Here is a 25,517-nt window from a genome sequence, read left to right as displayed (position 1 = left end):
GATGTTTCACTTCTCTTTTTGTTGGATCATAACACATCTAGATTCCTTTACCTCTTGGTTTTGACATTCTTTGTAGTTGCAACTACTCTCTATTAAATTTTTTGAAAATTTTTTCAGTTGTAGATGGACAAAAAAACTTTTATTTTATATATTTTTATACAGTGCTGATGATTGAACCCAGTGCCTCACACGTGCTAGGCAAGCACCCTACCATGGAGTCATGACCCCGGCCCTCCACATTAACTTTTGAATTTCATGTTCAACTGGTATGCAGCAACATTCCTCTGTTTCACAGCCATAATTTTCTGGTGAGCTTTATTCTTTTTGCTAATATATTGTACAATATTTTAAATCAGTGGTAGAAATTAGTCTTCCAAAGAACAAATATCAATGGTTTTCTACTTGGAAAGTTTGCCCTTCAAGATAACCTAACTGAGGGGCTGGGGTTGTGGTAACTCAGAGGCTGGTTTTCACAAACGTAGAGAATTCTATTTGCCTCACAAGTGAAACATATTTCTGATCTTCTCTATGATCTTCATGGCCATGATTCTACTGCCTGAGCCAGGCAGGCTAAAGACAAAGCAGTGTCTCTTCTTGCAGAGGTGTGTTGATAATATCTCATACTATTGGGCTGTGAGCAAATTTAACATCTCACAGCCAAGCTGGTCACGCAAGAAAAGATCTGCAGCCGAGCAAGACAGTCACGAGGACCAGCAGCAAGGTTTTCATTTACTGGGTGTCCGCAAGGTCATAGGAGCAGGGTAACCTACCAGAGCCTGACCCCTCCACAGACTCTGCATTGCTCTTGGGACTCAGGCAGAGGGACTTGATCACCACACACACCTTCCTGAGGTAGCCTCCCTGTTCACCAGCTTCTGCTTCAAAGTAAAGGCACGCGAGTGTCATAGTCTCTCTGCTCTGCATCCTGCTCCCCTAAAACAGTGTACCTGATGGCAGGACTGTTCAGTGTGATTGGCAGAGTATCACAGATGACTTCCTGCTTCTCTTGCAAATCCGGGTCCACAGCCCAGCTTCTAGAGAAGATAAGAATTCCTAGGAGAAATTATGCTTTTGCTAATTTATTAATCCCTCCAGTCTTTCACGTTGTGAAGACACCTCCTTTTGGAGGAATTCAGCAGTATATTGCAAACATCTTGGTGCCACTGGAATTGAAAACATTAGAGAAAGTTTAAGCAATGCACTGGCATTATTTTGTATGAATCACACATTACATTTAAAAGGGAGATGAAAGTTTTCATATCTGACTCATCTTTTTTTTTTAATCACAATGCCTTTATTTATTTATTTTTTAAATGTGGTGCTGAGGATTGAACCCGGGGTCCCGCCTGTGCTAGGCGAGCGCTCTACCACTGAGCCACAATCCCAGCCCCCTGACTCATCTTTTAATGACTGGTATCCTACATATCTGGTGAAAGGAATGAGGCTTCTCTTCTCTTATCTCGTGGAGAAAAGAGTGTGCCAACTAAAATGAAATTCACTGAGCCCCAGGAAGCGGAAAACATGAAAGCAATTATTCTTGCACCTCAAGTTCTTATTTGAAATGTTTAAAACTTTTCTGATAAGTTAATGAATAGAAAGATCTCAGGTAAATAAACTATTTGGTTGAAAATGAACCTATATCAGTGCTTATATGTTAATTAACTGACCCTTATATGTATTTAGACATACATGGGACATTTGAATGCCATATTCTACTGTCAGGTCTCTCATTTAATGTGTTCGATATGTGAAGTTAAAAGAGCCATTTTTAGGTATGTGGAAACAAATCCCACATGCACTCCCGTGCAGACCATGGATTTGGCAGAAACAATACAGTGACTGAACAGCAACCTGATGGTATAGAGTCACCTTATCAGATGGCGCCAGGAACCATGTTACACTAGTCAGTAACCTCTCTGGCTCCTTCAGGCAAACATGACTTGAACTCAACATAAGCTCCTGGAGTTTCATCAGCAGGAGGGAACGTCAGTGCACACCATGACACATTTACATTGAAGTTGTCACTGTTGCCTTGACACACCGCCTTGACCCGTGGCCAGTCACTTCCCCAGAATTCAGCTTCCCGTCCCTCTAAATGGCCTCTTTTTTTTCATGGGGCTTGTGATTTTGGGAATTGGAAAGTTTTAGAATTTCAGTATTGGAGATTTGAGCCTTTGGGGATTATGATTTGGGAGATTTTAGAATTCAAGTGTTCCAGACTTGGCATTTTGATCTTTTGGGATTTAAACATTTGCAGTGACGGAGTTTGGGATTACGTCTTTCAGGATAATGACCAGCACAGGTCATTATCTTTTACATTCAAACGACAACGTGGCTTGTAAATTTGGTCTGTGTAATGTTTACTTCTTCTCAGAATTCTGAGGGCATTGCTCCTCTCCTCTCAACTGCGCCTTGCGGGGCTCCCAGCTCTATTCTCTGTTCCAAGGACCCACTGATCCTCCTGGACGTGGACTCAGAACACCCCAGCCAGGATGTATCTGGCTCCACTGGATTCAGGGCAGTCCCTAGCTCATCTTTGATGAGGGAGAAACGCCAAACCCTGGTGCTCCTCTTCTTATGGAATCTTTCCATATCGGTGAGGGTTTCTACCTCTATCTCAGATGCTTTCCTCCAGAAATGAGTGAGAGAGATTTTTCAGGATTTTCTCAACTCAGATTCCTATTCAGAACTGTTTGTAGAAAAACCACCTTTCTCGTGAGTATTTACAGGGGCTACGTGAGTGATTAGGATAGCTTCAGTTCCTCCAAGTGAACAGACCTAAAGAATGCCTGGGGTTTTTCTTTGGGGGTAATGACATTTCTCTTCTTTTCATTCCCATTGGGGAAATTATGACCTTCATCAATGATGTTCTTTTCAAAATCATAGATTGTCTGACTAGCTCCTGGGCAGTTTTTCATTGCTGTTAAAGGAACAGCAAACTGTCTTGATTTTAAAATGAAAGAACGTCTATCCATGAACAAGAAAAGAGTAAATAAAATTTGTGCACAGAATAGGTAACTAATTAATCTTTCTAATTGCTCTTAAGCAACGTATGTAAAGACTATTCAGGAAGAAGTGAACAGAAGCTAAACTGAAGTTCTCCAACATCAGGTGAAGCTGCTTAACCTGCAGCATCTCAAAGAAACATTTTTGAAAATTAGAGAAAAAGCATCATCTTTATAATGAAAAATATCTTTGTAGCCCAGTCCACCTTCCATTATCCAGGTAAGGCTTTGTCAAGTGTTATAGTTTGTATGTAAGGTTTCCCACAAAACCTCCTGTCTTGATTCAGGAATGTTCGGGGTAAAGTGATTGGATTGTGAGAGACTGAGAGAGCAACATGAAGACCAAAGAAGGAGGGCTGCCCAAACCCTTGGGAGAGCACATGGCACAGCCTTGTATCTTAGATGAGCCATCAGGGATGGAGTTCCAGGAACTCAGCTGGATTTTGGTCTTTCTTTGGCCCCTTATTTCTCTGTGCCTATTTCTCCCCTTTGGAGTCACAGCGTTTACTCTGTGCCATTGTATATTAGAGATTGTGACTTGCTTTTGATTTTACAGGGCCTCACAACCAAGAGTTTTCAGATGAGACTTTGGACTTGGACTTTGGGGTAATTCTTACAATGTTAAGAAAGGGAAACTCTTGGAAAAAAATTAAATGAATTTTGCACTGTGAGATGGACATGAGCGTTGGGGGTCAGGTACAGAATGTTATGGTTTGGATGTGATGTATCCCACAAAAGTTTTTGTGCCAGTGCAGTAATACTCAGAAGTAAAGTGATTGATCAGGGAGAGATGTGGCCTAACCAGTCCCTCCTCATGTGAATGACACTGGGAGGTGACTGTCAGTGGCTGAAGGAAGTTGGTAACTGGGTACCTGACTTGGAAGGGTACATCTTCCCCACATTCCCTTGCCCTCTCCTCTATCTCTCTCTCTGCTTCCTGAATCTGTCATAAGCTGAACAGCTTCACTCTTCTGAGACATTCTCCCATGATATGCTACCTCATCTTGGGCCCAGGGTAATGGGGTCAGATGTCTATGGACTGAGACCTCCAAAACCCTGAGCCCCAAATAAACTTCTCCTCTTTTAAGTTGCTCTTGTTGGGTAATTTTATCACAGTGACACAAAAGTTGACTAAAACACCAAGTTTTTAACATCTGTATGGCATTTTAATAAAAACAATCTATATTGATTATCTGGTAGACATTTGAAAATCCCAAGGGCATGCTGCTCCCTCAGACAGTCAATCTCCTTCAGACTACATAGAGGGCTTCACCTGGTCCCTTGTGGCTTCAAAGATTGTAAGCCAGTAGGATGCAGGTACGACAGTTTCAATCTTGAATCATAAAGGAGATTATTTTGGCATCAAGACTCACACAGATAACACCAGGGGGGAAATAATCCAATCAATAAATGGGCAAAGGAACTAAACACTTCACAGAAAAAGAAATACAACTGGTCAACAAACATAAGAAAAAAATATTCAACATCTCAAGCAATTAGATAAGTGTGAATCAAAACTACACTGAGATTTCATCTCACTCCAGTCATAATGGCAATTATCAAGAATACAAGTAACAATAGATGTTGGCAAGGATGTGGAGAGAAAGGTATGATGCAACCACTATGGAAAGCAGTATGGAGATTCCTCAGAAAACTCGGAATAGAACCACTATTTGACCTTGTTATCCCACTCCTCCTCAGTCTATACCCAAGGGACTTAAAAACATACTACAGTGACTAAGCCACATCCATGTTTATAGCAGCTCAATTCACAATAGCCAAGCTATGGAAACAACTGAGGTGTCCTTCAACAGATGAATAGAAAAAGAAAATGTAGGACATATACACAGTGGAATATTACTCAGCCTTAAAGAAGGATGAAATAATGGCATTTGCTGTTAAATGGAAGGAACTGGAAAATATTATGTGAAATAAGCCAATTAATGAAATAAGCCAATCCCAAAAAACCAATGTCCTAATGCTCTCTCTGATTTGTGGATGCTGAATCACAACAAGGGAGGGTGGGGAGGAAAAGAATAAAGTTCATTGGATTAGATAAATGGAAATGAAGGAAAGGGAATGGGGGAATAGGAAAGACAGTAAAATTAATTGGCCATAACTTACCTAACCTGGTATTTGAATACATGGCTAGGGTAACTCTATATTATGTACAACCACACGAGTGGGAACCTAAATAGAATAAGGTACATTCTATGTATATATATTCTGCCAAAATATATTATATTGCTATACATAACTAAAAGTAATTGAAAAAAAAAAAAAGATTCAAGAAGAATATCTTCCTCATGATGGTGAGTTTCTTAGGGAAACCACCAAGTTTTGCCAGTTCTGCTTTAAAGTTTGGGCAGTTTGGGAAGAATAGCCTTTAAGCTTATATCTAGTTCCCTGAGAAAGAGGGGAATCATCTTCTAAATTCTCAACTACCCTGAGGAAAGTGTCCAGGACTAGTGGATTTTCCTGGGAAATCAGAAGTACATCAAAGGTGACTTCCTCATTCTTTGGCAGGTGCAGATCCAAAGACCAGCTATTAGAGAAGACCAGCGGAGAGTGCTCATCCAAGGCCATGTCATTCTGTTCATTGTTCAAGTGCTTCCTCTTGAAGAAGAGTTCCCGGCAGAGGCTTTCTGGAATAGATCTCATCTTTTTCTGTAAGCACTAGATATGGAAATAATGATAACAAAATATAAAGAAGAAAACCCTGGGAACGTGCCATGGAAACTGTGTCTACTGTAGCACCAACCCTCCCACCCGAAACAGCTATGAAGCCTGTACAAAATAGAGCCAACTGTGGCGTCCAGAACTGGAGGGCCAGTGGGACAAGCAGGACGACAAGGCCAACACGTGTGATAGGAGCACAGGAAGCCGCTGCACTCTCCAGCCTGCTTCTCCCTCAGATATTTTCTGGGCCGTAGCATGGGTCACTAGAGCCCCGATAGCTGTCAACAGGCCACTGACATGAGGAGAAAGGAAGGGGTCCAAATCCTAGAGGGGCTAGAATCTGAGAAGAAAACCTCAGAAAGGATGAAACTGCAGAGGAGGAGCCTAAGTCGACTTACAAATTCCCCTCAACTCACTGACTGATCCAGGATGAGAGGCTGGGAACCCAGAGAAAGCAGAAACCGGGAGCCTGAGGAACTGGACTAAAATTTCACCAACCTCCTGAGCTGAGCAGACACAGGCAAGAATTAAAGTCCCAGCAAAGAGGAGGCCCTGGGTGAACACCCTGACTTCAGCTTAGACTGCAGAACAGCCTCAGCTAGTAGTAAGAGCAAAGTCTTAGCTAGAAAAGCATAAAACTAAACTTCAATTAGAGCAAGACAATCACTGATGCCCATCTTCCTGCCAGAAGAAAGGACAACCCTATATGAAAGGATAGAACATCTTTCTTTTTTTTTTTAAAGAGAGAGGTGAGAGACAGAGAGAATTTTTTTTAATATTTATTTTTTAGTTTTTCGGCGGACACAACATCTTTGTTTGTATGTGGTGCTGAGGATCGAACCCGGGCCGCACGCATGCCAGGCGAGCGTGTTACCGCTTGAGCCACATCCCCAGCCCTAGAACATCTTTCAAAATTTCCCTAATTCATAATCCCTGATATAATAGGAAATTAGGAAACATGATAAAGCCGGACAATTTGAAAAAAAAAAAAAACAAACAATAAAGCAACCATGAGCAAAGGAAAAGACTGCTGAGTGCCAACTGTAATTAAAATATACCCCCAAATGAAGAAGAAATGAAAAGACAAAAATTTCCTGATTCTCCTACAGACTCATAAATTTGAAATCAATAGATAAAAGTCATGTCAACATCCTATCACTCTAAAAGGCAGTATCTGATATTAAGGGCCTTGTTACTACATGTGATAGCAGACCAACAGCAGAAACCAAGATTAACTGTCATGATACAAGGTAGCAAACAGTTCCAACCCACACAAAGAAAAAGAATGGAAAATCAGAACACAGGAGCCATGTCAGAGGTACTCCAAAGGTCTAACACAGCGTTAAGTCACAAGAGGAGAGAAAAAGACGAAAGCATGATCTGAAGAGATAAACAGCAATGATTTTCTTGAAATTGACGAAGGACACCAGTCACAAACACAAGAAGCTCAGCAAGAAATATTTTAAAAAGAACAAATACCACTGGGCACAACGGCCCACGCCTGTAATCCCAGTGATTCCAGAGGCTGAGGCAGGAGGATCGCAAGTTCCAAGCCAGCCTCAGCAAAGGCAAGTTGCTTAGCAACTCAGTGAGACCCTGACTCTAAATAAAATACAAAATAGGGCTGGGGATGTGGCTCAGTGGCCAAGTGACCCTGAGTGTTCAAGAATGGGGCGGGAGGAGGGGCCAGGGCGGGGAAGGAGAGCCTGGTCCCCTCCCTGCAGCGCATGGAGATGTGGGACTTCAGCCTCAAGTAGCTTCACCAGTAGGTCGGTCGAGTTGCACAAGCTGCGCCTCCTGCTTGAGGTCAATGGGAAAGTCTTCGCTGTGACCAAATGCCGCAAGTTGTAGGGCCCCGCGGGTGCATATGGAATATTTGCTGGTAGGGATGCCTCCAGAAGACTGGCAACATTTTGCCTAGATAAGGATGCACTTAGAGATGAATATGAGGATCTCTCAGACTTGAATGCAGCGCAAATGGAGAGTGTTCGAGAATGGGAAATGCAGTTTAAAGAAGAATATGAATATGTAGGCAGATTCCTAAAACCAGGGGAAGAACCTTCAGGATATGCAGATGAAGAAGGTACCAAGGAGCACAATAAACAGGATTGAACTCTGTAAACAACCAAAGTCAGGGGCCTTCAGAACTGCAATTCTTGCTCCCTTTCACAGACTGTCCAGTGTCTTTGGGTTTGATTCACCTGCTGCAACAAACATTCCACAGGTTGTGTACAAGATGTATGGGTCTCACTGTGAAGACTTGAACACTAGACATTTTTTATGCTGCCAGACTCATTTGTCGCAGTTGTTTGTAATGTCTGGGGTGGCTTCATCGTCCTGAAAAGGAGGGAACAGGGATTTCTTAAACTGCAAGAAAGTCATGAGGTTACTTTTAGCTTTTTCCCTTTCTCTTTTATCTTCCTCTCTTCCCCGCTTCCTCCCTTCCTCCCTTCTTCTCATCTTCCCTTCTTTCCTACTCTCCCTTCCTTCCCCTCCCCCTTTTTTAAGATATCAAAGACAACCGGATGTGTATTTGCTACTCGGTGTTTTTGAGCACTGAGGAAGGAGGAGACCTGAGCAGGGGAGGAGGTTGTTACACATGAGTTGAGTAGTTTAGGCTACTGAAACATGGAAATGTGAATTCCCAAACTTTTCTTTTGGGGGCTCTGTCAGGGAAAAGAAAAAAAAAACATTTCTAAGAAATCTTAGGAACTTAGAATGGATTTAAGTGAGTTCAAGTCAAAGCAGTTTCCCAATTGAGATCATTTGAAACCAGTTTTATTCCTTTCCTTCCTTCCTCTAGGTCAAATCAATATTTATTGTGCCTTATTTCATGTCCATAGACTTGAATTATTATTAGGGTAAGCCTTCACATGAATTCAGAAGTCACTACAAGCAGCATTGAGACTGAAGTTGGAATATTCTGTTGATCACAAAACCTTGATGTCATTCTGTGTATATAGAATGCAAAAGGAATAGTCAGTGTTAACTGACATATATGTTAATATACCCGAACTTAGTTAGCAATGTCATGGCCAAATACATTCTTCCCATGCTTTACTCTTTCAAAAAAAAAAAACAAAAAACAAAAAACAAAAAACAAATCAACAACTCTTATCCCCCAACAGCGGCCTAATTTCATGAGTCTGACCCTCACATCTCACTAGTGTGGGAGCAGGGTCATGGTGTGGATGTCTGTGTGCGTGTGTCTGGGTGTGTGAGGGTAACTTGCAAGGGACTCTTTTTGCAGAAACTGTAAATACAAGTATCGTTTTGATAAAGCATGTACAATGAATTTTTTTAAAAAGATAGAAATACATGAACAGATTTCCTATGTTCAAGGATAAAAAGACCGGTTGATAGAAATGTGTCATTCATTCCTAAATTTATCTATATATTTAATGTAACTGCAATAAACATCCAGAAAGGCATTTCTAAGGTGCTCAAGTAGATTCTAAAATTTATGAAAGGTTAAAGGACTAAAACTGTCCATATATTTTCAAAGAAAGAGAAAAAGAAGACTTACTCTTTCCGATATTTATATTCAGTTTAACATCACAATTCTGTAGGAAGAAACACACTGACCAAACATAAAAGAAATTCTACAACCACAGCTACCCATAGATGTATGCAGAAATACACTGGAGACGGTTGGGCAGATCAGTGGTGAGGGTGGGAGAATGGCTCTTCACATGGAACAAGAGGAAATAACACTCCGAGTCAGTGTCTACTGAAATGAATTAAATATTTAAAATTAAAAGGCTCAGAGCAAAACTAAAGTGTCCAGAAAACAATGAAAGGAAACATTATAGTACCTTAGAGTAGAGGAGCATCTCTCACATAAGGCACAAAGAGCACCAAACTTCAAATTTTTAACTGGTAAGTTTGACTCTCTTAAAATTTCAAACTACTACTTATCAGAATAGGCCTTAAGAAAAGAGAAAATGCCAAGCAGAAACTTGGAGAAGATATCCACAATCTGTAACACCTGTGACGACAAGGTGATTGATTCTACAGTCTGTAAGGTATTCTAACAAAGCAAAAAGAAAAAGACAAAGTCTAATTGGAATATAGACAAAAGACAGAACAGGCACTGCATAAAAGGTAAAGTACTTTGAACCAATAAATACATTAAGATATGATCAACCAAATTAATAAACAGGAAAGCTCATGCCACAAAGATACTATCTTGTACTCATTTGATGGAACAGACAAAGACGAGAAGAGAGGCAGAAAAACGAAGAGAAGTCTGACAATTGGAGGAAATGTGGAATTTCTAATATATTCCTGATGGGAGTAAAATGACCTGTCTAATCTGAAAAAAATATCAGCATTTTCCTATTACTTGAATATTCTCACACCTCCTGAACCAGCAATTCCACTACTAAGTGTGCTCCCAAGAGAAACTTTCACCCATGCCCCAGACTACACATGAATATTCAAGATGACACTGTTTTTAAGGCAGAACCCAGGAAATAAGTCAGTTACCCATCATCAACAACAAAAAAAGGTAATGAGAGATGTAGGGGACTGTTGTGATTTTTCAGTGACTGAATACAGCCACATTGGGAGCTACATCTCAAGCTAGGCTACCCAGGGACATATATAGACAACATAATTTGCTTCAACTAAACTGAATTAGTTTGCTCTTACTTTCATGTACAGGAGCGCCTATTTCATCAATAAAAGTCTACTCAAATTCTGAGGATTACGAATTTGACAGAATTAATGGCAAAAACATCAAAGTATTTTGATAAACACAGAATGTGTTTCGATGACACACATCAAGACAGAGCTGGCTTCTGCAAGGGGGTTTTGAACAGTCACGTCAACAAATACAAAGAAAATAGAATAAACTACCAGGAAGGTGACATCTCTATGACTGACTGAGAAAACAGTCCCAGGGCACCCTGTGACCCAGGACAGCCTAAGGAACTCTTTCTCTGGGAATTGTGAAGGCATGGCTGCAGTGTAGATCCCAAGGAGGAAGAGATACCAGCACTGACCAATGTCTGACAAAAGAAGCAGCACCCAGCATACAATACCACCCCAAGAGAGTGAGCAGGTAGCCTGCAACCAGCACAGTCACAGGGGCAGTGTGCCCAGATGCCAAACATGGAGCTGTAGGATTTAGTGTATGCCCTGCTGGGTTGCAGTCTTGCTTTGGTCTGAAACCTCCTTGATATTTTCCTGTTCCTCCCCTTTGAACTGTGAATGTTTACCCTGTTCCTACTTACTATTTCAAATCAGAAGTAACATACTGTTATAACTTAATTTTTATAGCATCCTAAAGCTGAACTGCCTTGAGTCTCAGCATACACAACTTACACTATTGAGCAATGCCAAAGCTGTCAAAACGTTGGGACTCTTTGGAATTTGTGTACAAAATGTGGGTGCATTTTGCTTTGTTAAGATGGACATGAACCTTTCAGGTGGCTATAGTAGAATATCATGGTTTGGTACTGAACTGTTACCCAAAGATTCCTGTGTTAAAGGATTACTTCCCAGAGTAAGTGCTATTGGGAGTTGGTGAAGCCATCTAAAGGTGGGGCCTAGTAGAAGTCTCATAAAGAGCCCCAAGTGCTGTAATCAGAGCTTAATAAGCAATTCAAGTGGGAATTAAGAAGACCCTTAAAGTAGATTATGATAGCCTGATCCCTCCTCCTTATGCCCTTTGCCCTTGATGGGAATTGTAGAACCCTTGACCATTCTTTGTCCTCACCTTCACTCCCTGGCCATCAAGTGAGCAATTCTCTTCCACCACACATTCCCTGTCATAATGGGCTGTTTCAAAAAGAAATGCAGCCGATACATTTTGGAACCTCCAAAACTGTGAGCCAAATTATTAGAAGAAAAAAAGAGAAACATTTCCATTCCTAAGTTGATTATCTCAGAAATGTGTCATTGTGATGGAAAGCTGACCAAAGCATGCAGCTAGTTGTAATATGTCTCTTCTAAGTGGGCAGAGGAAAACAAGAGGTGGTGAACTCCCAGTGGGATCCACTAGAGACTGTTAAATTGAGCACTGACATCTCAGGAATACTGATCTTGCTCCAGTCACACCTTCCCAACCACCCCGGCCAAATGTATGCTCATTGCTAATCCCCCTTCCGTAACCTGCCTCACCAGCCACCATGCACTTGATCCATTCCTCCGTGGTAAACCGCATCACTTGGTTCCCTTTCACATGCCAAGAATCAGGCTCCTCAACAAATACGGCACAGCAAAATCTGTCTACATGGAGTGCACAGACGTAGCCACGATGTCTTTCTTCATCATGGACTTCAATGAGTTTGCATGAGTAATTAATCGTCTTCTTCTCTTTACAGAAATGTTGGACAGGAAGCTCCCTAATTGTCTTTTCTATCTCAGAAACACACCAAGGCTGTACTTCAAAGCCACTTACTTCTTTTGTTTGGCTATCTATACCAAAGAACAAATATCCCCCATCAGTATTTGCAAATGCAGAAACATACTGAGGTACCTCTTCTTTAATGAATTCCAACACATCTTCTCTTTTTCTTTTTTCTTTTTTTCCAAACACATCGTAATCTGGGACTAATTTAGTAGCAACAAGTGTTGATTCAGAAAAGTTGACTTTACTTCTGTATGTAAGTTTTGTCTTGCTAAAAAACTCTGAAGGTGAGTCCACCACACTACTTTCTTCATGAACATCAGTAGGGACCTTCATTGCATTCGTTTTTGGTGTTGAAAATAATCCGGATCCAGTTTTCTTCTCTTGGAGGAAAGCCAGTGCATGGGTACCATCCATGACAATTGTAGATGTTATATTTTTGCTATACAGATTGGTTCTCAACGTGACAATCTGCTGACCAGAGCTATCCAAGCTCCATGATTTCACAAAAATCAAAAATGTGTTAGCATTCTGCATGAAGTCAAGGTAATTTAGAACATGAGGCAGCATATCGCTGAAAGATATTTCCAAATCTTCTCCTATTCCATCTTCATTATACTTATACTCTGTATTCTCAATTTCAGCCTTGATAACTCCTCCTCCAGAATTCAGCAAAGCACACATGGCTCATGAGACAGCCTCTTTCTGCCTTTTTCTCCTTTGTTTGTCCTTCATACTGTTCCTATTCTTCTCTCCAATAGTGACTTTTCCTACATCTGAAACCAGCTCATTATAATCAGTTTCAAAATCAATTCTGATGTTTACGTCCACAGTGGCCATTTGGTTTCCAAGCTGAAATTCTTTCCTGTAAAACTGACAGAGCCATTAGAATGGGACCCATGCAGGAGTAAGCAAATTCTGAATTCTGAGGGAAACAGAGTGAAACCCTTTGTAGAAGTCGCCCTGGACTGCGAAGTACACAGCTAGGAAGTGACAGGTTTGGGGGCAGATTATCACATAAGACCCACAACTTACACTCTTACTGGTATTTTGATTTTGCTGCCATAGATTTCCATCATGCTCTTCTAATTCCTTAAATTTTCCCTTACTCTGTGCTTATATCATTCTTTCTGATCATTCATTTTGTATAGATTGTGTTTTCTCTTCTTTCCTTATACAAACCCCAGAAGGGAATCTATATTTTTGAACTTGTCCTTGAGTCAAGTTTTAATTATACAATTGTATCAAATTTCCATTGTGATTTTAATGATTTCAACTTTTACAGCTTTTACCTTCATTATCTCCTTTTGTAGGGAGTATTGGGGTTTGTTTGCGTGTTTGTTTTGGTACCAGGGATAGAACCCAGCAGTGCTCAACCCCTGAGCCACATGCCCAGCCTTTTTCATATTTTATTTACAGACATGGTCTCACTGAGTTGCTTAGGTCCTCAATAAGTTGCTGAGGCTGGCTTTGAACCTTGATCCTTCCTGCCTCAGCCTCCTGAGCCACTGGGAGACAGGTATGTGCCACCACACCAGGCTATTGTAGGAAGTCCTTTGGGAAAATTGTCACTTGGAATTCTAGGGGCAATCAGCAATATGACATGTTAGTTATTTTTTTCTTCCTGTTAACAATAAATGTGATTCAAAATATTTGGCCCTTGCTCTTAAGCAAAGTGGGCCACGTCACTGTGTCCTTTTCCTATCAGAAAAACCACAATATCTTCAATGAGGGAAAATTCTTACACTCAACCCGTCTGCATTATGGTCTGATTGTCTGTGTCCCCTCAACATTAATATGTTGAAAACCTTACCCCCAAGATGATTAGGCCTTTGGGAGTGGGGTCATGAAGACACAGCCCTTGACCATAGGATTCATGTTTTTACAAAAGAACCCTAGAAAGCGGGCTCAGCCCTTCTGCGATGGGAAGACACAGAGAGAAGCTGGGAATCACCCTGGGAGAAGAGGCCTCACCAGAAGCCAACCATGCTGGCACCTTGATCTTGGACTTGCCAGCCTCCAGGACGGAGAGAGAAATACATTTCAGCAATTTATAAGCCGCCCAGCTCCCAATCAATGGTGATTTGTTACAGCATCCTGCATGTCCTAAGGCAGTCTGCCTTAGTCTGTGTACTTCTGATCCATTAGCTTGTGCCTTTGAGGCCACTGGCATTACTGCTTTCCTTTAGGTTGAAAACTAAAAGATCTTTGGGTTCATCAATAGGTATAGAGACAGTTGATAGAAAAGTCCATCCTAGGTAGTCCTCACTACCCAGAAAATGTTATCAGGAGGTCATAATCTTCCCGGCCACTGCTGGATCAGTAGTAGGCACAAGTGCAAGATATTACTCTATGATTTCCTCATCATGTGACCCAGACCCCAGAACACCTGATAATCCTATGTGAATGATGAGCACTCCATACAGAAAAGAGAGTCATAAGTCCATGTAAGAACAGTTTACAGGGACCAGACAAGCCTTTCAGTACATGCCACCCCTCTACAGCATCAGAGTGATCACCATTCAACATAGAATAGGGGGCTCTGTGCTTTTGCCCAAACGTGCTGTGTGACACTAATGCCTTCCTCTGACAGACCTCCCATGTTCTTCCTTCTCCCCTTGGAATTTACACTGCACTGAAATGTGCAGAGAATGGTTTTCAAACTACAGGAAATCTGTATTTTGAAAGTCACTTAAGATAACCAGAAGGAAAGGCTCTGGGACTTGCTTCGTGATGTGGACACTGACCCTTGGGAGGTTCTGAGCACTCTCCATGCTCTGGAATGCCCACCTTGAAATTTCCCAAGCCCCTTCCATGGCCTGAGGTAAACCAGGACTAGCAGTGTCCTCCTGGGAAGCTGCCCAAACCTAGAGAAGATGGCCCATGTCCCATTTCTCTCATTTTGAATACGACCTTCTATCCAGGGATCCCTGGGCCTATTGGGTTGTCTGGGACCCTGTGGCTGGCTGTGGATCCCAGGAGAACACCCCACAGGACTATTTCTTTCACAGGATCAAGCCAGGTTGCACTTCCAGGACGGTGTCAATAGACTCTTGGTCATTGACTCTAGTTATTTACATGGACAAGGGAGCCCAAACACGTTTGCTAGGTAGAATTCACCACTGAAGCCTTCTGATTCAAGGGTTTTCTTTTGGGGGATTGTTAGCTTGTTTTCATTATTAATTCATTCTCCGTACTAGGTATTGATCTGTTTAGATTTTCTATTTCTTCCTGATTCAGTGTACGTAGGTTGTGTTTCTAAGATTTTCTCCATTCCATCTCTATTTTCTAATTTGATGACATACTCTTGCTCATAGTTCTCACTGATAATCTTTTATTTCTGAGAAAATCACTAGTAAATTTGTTTCTTTCCTTTCTGATTTTAGTACTTTCATTTTCTTTTTCCTTCTTATCAATCTAACTGAAGATTTGCTGAATTTTGTAAAAAAAAAAAAAACTTTCATTTATTGTTTTCTATTTTCTACTCCATTATTTCACTTATTTCTGCTCTAATATTTATAATTTCCCATCTTCTGCTGACTTGTGATTAGTTCTTTCTTTTTTTCTTCCCTGTGTCTCTGAGGTCTAATGTCAGGCTGTTGACTTGAGATCTTTCTTCAGTGTAGGTGTTTACCACTATTCAAAGCCTCCCTGTAGAACTACTCTTACTAGATCTCTAAATTTTGGTATATTGTGTTTCATTTTCATTTATCTCAAGATATTTACTAATTTATCTTGTGATTTCTCATTTCTCATTTCAGGAGTGTGCTATTTAATTTCTGTATATTTGTGATTTTTTCCAGCTTTTTGCTTCTATTGGTTGCTCTCCCCCGCCCCAAGAAGGTAGTGGAGATGGGAATAGGAAAGCAATAAAAGGAATTAGACTAATTTTCCTACGTTCATATATGCATATGCCACCAGTGAACTCCACCTCATGTACAACCACAAGAACAGGATCCTAATTAGAGAAAGTTATACTCATGTCTGTATAATATGTCAAAATATACTCTACTGTCATGTATATCTAAAGGACAAATGTTTTAAAAGTTATTATATTTTAAAAATTCTTGCCTTTAATTTCACAGATCTTTTCCCCTTTCCAATTTCTACTCAAATTGGCTCCTGAACCCTTCTTATAAACATTTCAACTCAATTATTGCATTTTTTAGCTCTATTTCTTCTTTGGGTTTCTTTTCATAATTTCAAATATTTGTTGACATGGTCATTTTACTTATATGTTTTTTCCTGAATTCCTTTAGTTCTTAATATACATTTCCTTTAGCTCTCTGGACAAATTTAAGACAGTTGTGGGATTCTGTTTGTATCTTTTTTCAACAGATGACTAAAATTTATGTGTATATAATGTAGGAAAGGTTGTTTTAAAATATGTGTATGTTGTGGGATGATTCAATTAAGGTAATTAACATATTGTTTATTTTACTGATGTGCCTTTTTGTGGTGAGAACACTTAAAACCTACTCTCTGAGTAATTTTTCAAGAACACAATATACTGCTATGACATGGAGTCACTGTTGTACGCGAAAACATGGGGGAAAAGACAATAATCATCCTATTGAACTATGGAGAATGCTCAGCATGGCAGGAATACACATCTTTTTCTGCTTTTTTGTATAAAGATGTCACATTAAAACAATTACTGTTTGAAATTTCAACTGAAACGATTGTGCATACCTAGCTTCTTGGTTATTCATCTATACCAGGAGTCAAGACTTCTCCTGTAGCCTCAGTTTTTCTGGGACCTGTCAGAGTTTTAAGTACCTGTTGGCCCTTTTTATGTCTTCATTTGAGAAATGTCTATTATGTTCATTTTATAACGAGGTTATTTGATGGCTCGCAATGTGTTGAGTTCTTTATATATTTTGGATAGTAGGCCCTTATCAGGAGTGTGGCTGCCAAGTACATCCTCCCACCCGGTAGGTTATCTCAATCTTTTGATTGTTTCCTTTCCTGTAGATAAACATTTCGATTTGATGTAGTCCCATTCGTCTAGCTTAGGTTTTGTTATCTGCACTTTGGGGAACCTATTAAAAAAAATCATTGCCCAAACTAATGTCATAGAGCTTTTCTCCTTTGTTTTCATGTGCTAGTTTTCAGTTTCTGGTCTTGCACAAGTTTTTCATCTATTTTGAGTTGATTTGTGTCTCTGTTGCAAGAAAAAGGGTCTTATTTTACTCTTCTCCACGTGGATATAAAGACACTTGTTTTTTACAGCCTTTTTTTTTTTTAAAAAAAAAAATATGTCCAGGGGTCTTACCTTTCTCAGGGAGAGGTTCTGCCAAATTACTTTCTTCATAAGCATGAGCTATGTTCCCCTGGTTTCCATGCCTGCAGAGCTTCTGCCGAAAATCGGGCATTTAAAACAAAACTACCATGTCTCCCAATCTTTGCAGACCAGCTCTATGCCAGGGCAGCTCTTTACAGATGAGCTGATCCTATTCTGATCCCAGGGACCAGCTTGAGGTCAAAGTTTAAGTCTTCTCAGGTATATTGTAAGCATTCACTCTGCCTATTCTGCATGGAGTTTTCTCAATTCCTCCTAATAAATAGCTGCTTTTGAATGTCTTGATTACCCCCCAAATCTTCACCACCCTCTGCTCCTCTCATGGGCCTTGGATTACTCATCTGCAGCTGTAATCTCTTGCCCCAGGCATCCACCGGTATGTGGTCTCCCTACAACCTTCACATGCAGTGGAAGGCACACTTCCCCATGAAATGAGATCCAAGTTAGGTGGTCCAGAGACCTATCCTTCAGTCAGTGCCCAGGCAGGTTAGAACCCTGCCAATCAGGTTTGCTCTGGCCCTGCACTTCAAGGGAAGGGACTGCAAACAGTGCTGCTGCCCCCTGCAGCCTGAGACTTTGCCATGCCAGGGAGAGGAAGGGCAGGGGCAAGAAAAAACATCAGGATCTTCTCTGCAGGTTTGAATGTGGCTGCTTCTTGATTGGGCATCTGCGTGGTTGCTGTAAACCTCTGACTTTTACTTCAGTCAGTTTCTGTTGCTTTGGATGTTTCCACAAGGAGGAAGCTTCCTAGTCTCCACTTTGCTGACATGAGCCCTCTCATTGTTCTTTTCTTTCATTCTTTTTTCTGTTTTCTTTTGTTTTTATTTTTCCATTTGGTTTTTTCGAGATGAGGCCTCACTATGTTGCCCTGACGGGCCTTGCCTTTCTTGCAACAAGCAACCATTTGGTCTCAGCCTCCCTAGGAGCTGGGACTACAGGTTTGTAACATCCTGCTGGCTCTATCCTCATTTTTAAATAATAAATTCAGTTTGTTAATAATTTGTTTTTATGATATTCCTTGCTTTTTCATGTTCTACTTTCACATCATTGCTAGATTTTGTTCACATCAACTTTTATGGTTTCTTTATAAAATCAGTTGGGGATCGATCCTAGTTTGCTATCCTCTAACATCATACCCAACATGGTAGCTTTCAGTGGCAGAGTTTACCAAGGTCTGTCACACTTGCAGAAACTAAAATAGAAAGTTTTGAATCTTCCTATCTTATATAATCACTTTTGGAAAATAATGATTACCTGTGTTTATAAAATCTTACAAACTGCTGCATAATTTTATAGGTAGTATAAACGTACTTTTATGTAATTATTCCTGTATACCTGAGAATTGAAGTTGCTTTCCAATGTTTATTTTAATAATTCTAAGACCTCGGCACTGTTAGATTGAGACTCGGGTATTCAAATGACCCCATCGAATTTTCATGGAGCCCAAGAGTCCCCTGGCTAAGTACTTCAATTCTATGTACAGATGTGGTTCACACATAAAGAAACAACCGCTTGGACACAGGTTGGAAGGCCACAGCAGACCGAAAGAAATGAAACCAGAGTGCAGAAAATAAAAACTGAAACCCTGGCTCAGAAAAAAAAAATCATATAAGGGAAGAAACAGTCTGAACATGTAGAAATCAAGGCTCAAGCTAAAACAAGAGGTTTTACCTGATCTTGTACATTCGGAATTAAATTAAGTATACAAAGTGTATATACAAACACACTGTGAGTGGTTGATGGAGTTTGAATTACTGGAGCAGTTGATGAAATACTAACAATTGGAGACATATTATCAAATGATTTCCTAAAGGATTGCATCAGACTTTCATTAGCAAGCTTCTCTTGGGCAGAAGGATTACAGGGCTCCACCCTGGGCCCCTGCAGGCTGCTGGTTCTGAGTCTATAACAAAGTAGCTGCCTGCCCTCTGAGGGGCCTGGAAAATCAGAGCTGTGTCCTAAGACATCTTGGGACCTGGGCATTCATTCAGATGGGTCCCCTAGGCCTGGGCCCCTCCAAGAAAGCATTGGAACAGAACTCTGACAGCTCCCAAAACAGTGAGGCTACAGGAGAAGTCTTGACTCCTGGTAGAGGAACAATGAAGAAGCCAAGTAAGCAAAACTGTTTCAGTTTAAATTGATAAGAAATACTATTTTCATGGGACATCATTATCCAAAAAAGCAGAGAAACGTGTCTATTCCTGCCATGCTGAGCTTTCTTCACAGTATTAGGGCACAATTGGGGTCCTTTACCTCATTTCTTCGTATTTCTTACACAACAGGGGCAGCTGAAATATGAGTCACCTTCCTGTCGACCAGACAGAAAAGATCCTCCATCTCTATTTCAAGAAGGGCAAGAGAGTCAGTTTCACTTCTGCTCAGTGACACATTTGAATTTCTCCATCTTAGGTTCATGCCCTTCCAGGAGGAATATGGTCCCTCATTTCATACTGTAGTCTCTGGAAGTAGACTGCTGTCACCTTTCCTCCCAGCCCCCATTCCAACACCCTCTGCATCTGGCCCTGCTATTAGGGACACTTCTGGTTCATCCACAATAAGCAAAAGGAGCAGCAGTCAATCACACCTGCCTCCCCACCCCCAACATGCCTAAGGAGCCTTCTCATACCACTGGGGAACTCGAAACTAGTGGCACCTGTAGAAGAGGCTCCTTTAGGGGAACTTGTGGGCTGGGCTGGGTCCTTGGCCATCTCAGTCCAACACTCATGACTAGGTACAATTTTCACCATCCAAAATCAGTCTTCAGGCATATATCTGGGACACAATCCTTTAAAAAAAATAAGCTGGAGACTGGACTCCACCAAGTCCCTAGTACCTTAAACTCAATGGCCTCCATGAACCCTTGGGTCTGGGTTCACAAGTTAGTTGTTTCCTCTAAATTCCTTTATTCCTTTGACAGTGGGAGAATTCTGTGAGGTGTGAAGTCTGGTAGAACTGCACAAAAGTGGCACCCAACTGACAGGAGAGACTAAGGAACATTCCTGGCCCCTCCTTGCTTACCAGTGCCACGTTCAATGGCATCTGGGAGGACAATGTGGTCATCTTTCTCCTCTTCTAGTTTATGAACTTTGGGCAGGGAACTACTGTGCTTGCTTTTTCTTTCTGGACCTAGACTGCAGTTCTTCAGTGACACCCCCACATTTCCTCAACTCCACTCAAGTTCAGATCTCCGGGAGGATGGGGCACCCGAGGTGCCCTGGAGACCACACGAGCCTGACCTGCACACTCGGCTAGTGCCTCTCTAACCCCGTCTCCTAAACCACAGACCCCAAGCTCCCTGTCTCAAAGCTGTTTAAGGTCTCCCCTGTCCAAGCAGGGACCAAAGTCCTTCTGGCACACCATACCCCGTGGTCCAGAGTTCAAGGTGACAGTCCTCAATGGCCTGTTAAGGTTTGGGAGAAGGTGATATGAACACTCCAGCAAAGGAGCCAAGTTTCCCAGAAAAGAGAGACACCATTCAGTCTGGAGACCGGGGTTGGGGTGAGGGTCTTCCAGAGAGAGGTGGAGTTGTGCTGCTGGTGCCCCACCTCGCCCCAGAGCCAGATGCCTAGACCTAGGGGTGGGAGTAGAGTAGAAAACTAAGGCTGGAAAATGTGGCTAAAGAGCAGGCCTCACTTTCCAGTGCATTGCCCCCTGAAACAAGACCCCTTGCAAACACCAGTGCACCCAGTGCATGCACTGGCCCTTGCATAGCAGGTGAATGCAGGTGCCAGAAAAACCCAGCCAGAAAAGAGAGCACCCTGCCTCAGAAACTTTCTTCCCCAGGCAAAGTGGAGAGGGAAACCTACCGAGCCCGTCTATGTGCTCTCCACAGGGTAGTTGCCCGTAGATCCTTCCAGCTCTTCTGCTTTCTGTTTCCTGCACCCTGGTACCTTGCACTCTCAGCGCGACTCTCACACAGAATTTTCTAGATCCCACCTTCTATAGGGCTCATGATGCTCCAGGAAGTGAGGGCACTATGCTCAATTGCACAATTGTCATTTGATTTGTCAAATTCGAAGAAGTATCTCCCTGTAGCGGGGTAACTCAGTATTTCCAAACTTTACTCCCATTCGCAGGTCACTTGTTGTCACGTTGCTTAAAATCCCAGGTGCCTCCAGCAACAGGGAGGACAGCTGTCAATGCCTAAACCAAGGGGCAAGGAGAGGCTCCTCCACAGAAGGCAGAGTCCAATGCCTAGAGCTTGTAGAACAAGGAGCATCATGGGGACATCCTTTCACTGAGAGGCTACTATGGCTCCTGTGGTGCGACACAGCCTACCTGCCTCTTGTTTCCCCTGGCTCTGGTCCACATTATGGGGGTACGTTTCTCTAGCTTAGCACTTCTCAAAACGTTACCAGAAATCACAAGTCACCGGAAACCACGGCTTTCAAATGCTCAGAAAGACAAATGGCAGTGGAGAGTGTACAAGTCTGAGCTGCTCTCACTGGGGAGCTCCTCCCCAGAGCCCACTGGGACTCAGCTGCAGACTGTTGGAGATAGTCTCTGCTGCACATCTACCCAGGAGGCAAAGCAGACCACCTGTTCACACTCACAACACAGATACTGAGAGCGCAGAGCTGGGCCTCATCTCAGTTCTTGGACTCAGTGAATGGTTACACAACACAATGGTTAACGTAATAGTTACTTTTTATTCCATGTTTTTAGATTGGACAGAGGTTTCACAAGATTTTACTAAGAGAAAGAGTAACTTTTGTACATCAACAAGCTTGATTGCAGACATAACTTTTTTTTTTTTTTTTTAGTTGTAGATGGGCACAATACCTTATTTTATTTTTATGTGGTGTAAGAATCAAACCCAGTGCCTCACACCACTGAGCCACAACCCCAGCCCTGCAGACCTAACTTTTACAAGAAAGAGAAACCTGACCTTTACAATAAAGAGGAGCTAAACCACAATGAGCTCTCTAGAAATCCTGTTGACTTTTTAAAAATATCTTGTTTACTAGGAGAAAGGCTTATATATTACAATTAAGGTGGGGATCTTTTGGACACTACATCATTTGGAGTATTTGTGGTACATCGTTACCCCCTCTATGCTCATTATTTAACCCTTTAAATCAAAAAACATCATTATCTTCTAGGCTTAACATTTTATATAATGCCTTAATCTTAATTTCTCTCTCTGTTACTCCCTCCCCACCCCAATATCTGCTTCTGTAGTTGACCCAATGTTTCATTGTAAAAGGGAGACAAACATGAAAGCAATAAACAATAGCATAATCCATACTATGTCAATTAAACTTTTGAATCCACCAAGAATAGAAAAACCATCCTCCAAAGAGTGAGCTTGGTTCCCAAGCCTTAATGCCCTTTCAGGTTTGAACTAGTACATGTGCTAGTTGGTTTTTTTTTTTTTCAATTTAATTAATAAGTTTAAATTTTATATAAGAAAAGTATACATATTTTTATGAACATTAAAGTGTCCAGACTTCCTTTTAAGCCTTAGTCCTTTATGAATTTTTTTCAATTAGTTATATATAACAGCAGAATGCATTTTGACTATTAAACACAAATGGAGGCAACTTTTCATTTCTCTGGTTAGACACAATGCACAGTCACCCCATTCCTGCAATCATACATGTACATAGATTAATACAATCCACCTCATTCCACCATCCTTCCCACTCCCATATCCCCTCCCCTCCCACACTCCCCTCTGCCCAATCCAAAGTCCCTCCCATCTTCCCTTGCCCCGCCCCCCATTATGGGTTAGCTGTGTGTTTGGTTGTTGTCAGTCCTGTAGTAAAGACCAAGGAAAGGACTGTGTATATGACAGAAGTAAGGGGTGGCAATGCACCATAGTATGAGAGCCCTCTTACAGGATGAAACAGTCCATTTGTCCTGTTGCTTAGTTTATTTTCCTCCTTGCATTGATCAGCCAGCCCTCAAGTGGCTGAAGCAGGGCTGCTGTTTCCTCAAGCTTTGGTGTGTGCAGGCTAGCCAGCTTCCAGGGTGACCAGAGCAGGGCTAGTGTCCTTCTGATCCTCAAGCTTCTCTGGTGTTTCCTTCTTCCTGATGGTCAGCTGAAGGGGAGCAAAAGAATGTACATGAGATTCTATTACAGACAGTCTAAAAACAAACCAAAAAGAACAAAATATTACATAATACACTATGTATATGTGTGCGAGTATATATGTGTGTGTGTGTGTGTGTGTGTGTGTGTGTGTGTGTGTGTGTGTGTGTACACACACACACACACATTTGGTGATACTGTAAAGAGGAGTAAAAAAGTTGTGGACACTGCTCCCTGTGTGTGCGGCAGAGGTGGGGGATATCCTGGAAGGTTTGAACTACATAGATTTATCTCAATGTAACTTTAAACAAATTTGAAAACAGCTTTTAATTCCATGAGCCTGACCCAACATTTCATGCTTTGGTTTATGACCTTCCATATATTATTATTTCCTCTAAAAACATGATGTAAATTTCAACTCCCTAGCTCACAGGTCAGTTGTCATCCAAAGGTGCACTTCTAGGTGTGTCACCTTTAGTCTGAGAATATATTTCTGCATGGAAATATTGCTGAATGCCTACCTGGCTCCCAAGGTGAGGTAGTGCAGAACAACTTGATTTGCCCATGGCTTATTGTCGGGAGCTGCCTTGGATGCAGACGCCTTTAAGCCCTGATGCACCGGGTTCTGAACAATTATTGCATTCAGTCTGGCAGGGCAGTGCCAGGTTGCAGTAATGTGGGCGTCACCCCAGCTCAGATAACAAGGCATGGCTCCAGGTGTAGGCATCACCCACTGGGGTTGAGTTATACTCATCTGTTCCCTTGTATTCCGACCCCTTTGCCCTTTTTGGGATAAAATGTTCTATGGAAACTCCCCTTGTGTGTCTCCTATGTAAAAATAAAGAATTCCAGTAGTTCTATGTCTTTCCATGGGCCTTACGTTCACAGAGCCACCCCCGGATTATTGAAAAGGTACTTCTGTGTGGTTGTGTGCCTTCTTTGTCATTTTCTTAAGTTATTGGAATAGTCAGATTTATGAACCACGCATGAGGTCTCCAGCTATGACAGATGGTGATAGCTTATCATCCTCACCATCTTTGTTTTACCAGATGCAAAACCAAGGTTGTACCTAGTTCTGGACCCTGGACAAGGTCACCCAGTTAAAAGGGATGTGAATTCAGCTCTACCAACTCTGATGCCTTTGCCTCTCCCCACACTACCCTTTGCAAGACAAAACTAGGTAACATATTTTTCCTTTCTTGATAATCTCATGGAAGAAGCCAATGTCAGACTAAGTTTGGTAGTTCTAGGAGGGTATTTTCCCAAGAGGGGGCTTTTCCCCAAGTCCAGGTGGGTGGAGTCTGTCCAGTCTGGCTCATACCACTGCCCAGAGCCCAAGAGCCCAGATGGCTTTCTCTGGAATCCAGAGTCCCCTTCAGAGAGGAGTGTGAGGGTGAGTTAGGAAGCTGCTTCCAGGCTGGACTCCCAGAGCAGCCAGAGATCCCTCTCCAGCTTGCCCCACAGGGTCAAGGTCCAGAGGAGGCCAGTAGCTCCACCTCTGCCCCCTCACCAGCAGGCTGGACCCACCTAGCCCAGCCCACTGCCTGCTGTGAGGACTGCAACCTTTGTTTAAAGTACTCACTTGTTTTCCTTGGCTGAGTTCCCTGAGTCAGCACAACTCCTGCTCAAGGGCCCAGAAGGACTGGTGGGTGGTCCTGGGGGAGGAAAGGCAGGCGGCAACCGGTGGGCACTGATGAGGCGACTGGGATGGAGACTGCCCAACTTCCCAGCTTCTGTGGTCTTGGGCAGCACAGCAGCATCTTTGGGATGGAATCACTGAAGAGGCCTCATGGAGTGGTAGCATCTGGTGGCAGCAGCAGCAACATGTAGCTGCTTCAGGCGTAGGGCATCAGGCGAGGGAGGTCCGGAGTTGAGAGTTGGCGTGGGGGTGGCAACAGCTGAGGTGTTGGCATCCAGCTGCAGTTTGGGAGATCCCTTGCTGCATACTCACAGTGGCGGTGGCAGCAGAAGAGTCCAGAAGCTGCTGTGGTGACAACAGAGGGATGTTGCCATGATCATTTCTGTCCTGCAGTGCCGCAGGAGTCTGGCTGCAGTGGGTGAAGTGGGCATCCAGTGCTGAGTATCGCTGTCTTGCGTCCATGATGGAGTCTGGTGGTGGCAGCAGCAACATGCAGCTTCATC

General features: G+C 42.2%; 1 protein-coding gene and 1 pseudogene across 1 annotated transcript; both read right to left on the bottom strand.

The window, feature by feature from the left end:
* Window positions 1–298: 298 nt before the first annotated feature.
* LOC139702462 (schlafen family member 11 pseudogene) lies at window positions 299–3,000 on the bottom strand (annotated as a pseudogene).
* Window positions 3,001–11,445: 8,445 nt separating this feature from the next.
* On the bottom strand, window positions 11,446–21,639 carry LOC114079473 (ribonuclease SLFN12-like). The gene is given in 2 exon segments (XM_071603709.1): window positions 11,446–12,912; window positions 21,148–21,639. A coding segment is annotated over 1 exon segment (1,182 nt). The 5' UTR covers window positions 12,880–12,912; window positions 21,148–21,639; the 3' UTR covers window positions 11,446–11,697.
* Between the last annotated feature and the right edge of the window lie 3,878 nt (window positions 21,640–25,517).

The sequence above is a fragment of the Marmota flaviventris genome, chromosome 17 (assembly GCF_047511675.1).
Source record: "Marmota flaviventris isolate mMarFla1 chromosome 17, mMarFla1.hap1, whole genome shotgun sequence".
In the NCBI taxonomy this organism is placed as follows: Eukaryota; Metazoa; Chordata; class Mammalia; order Rodentia; family Sciuridae; genus Marmota; species Marmota flaviventris.
Note: the sequence above shows the minus strand (reverse complement) of the source record. Positions and strands in the feature narration are given on the sequence as shown.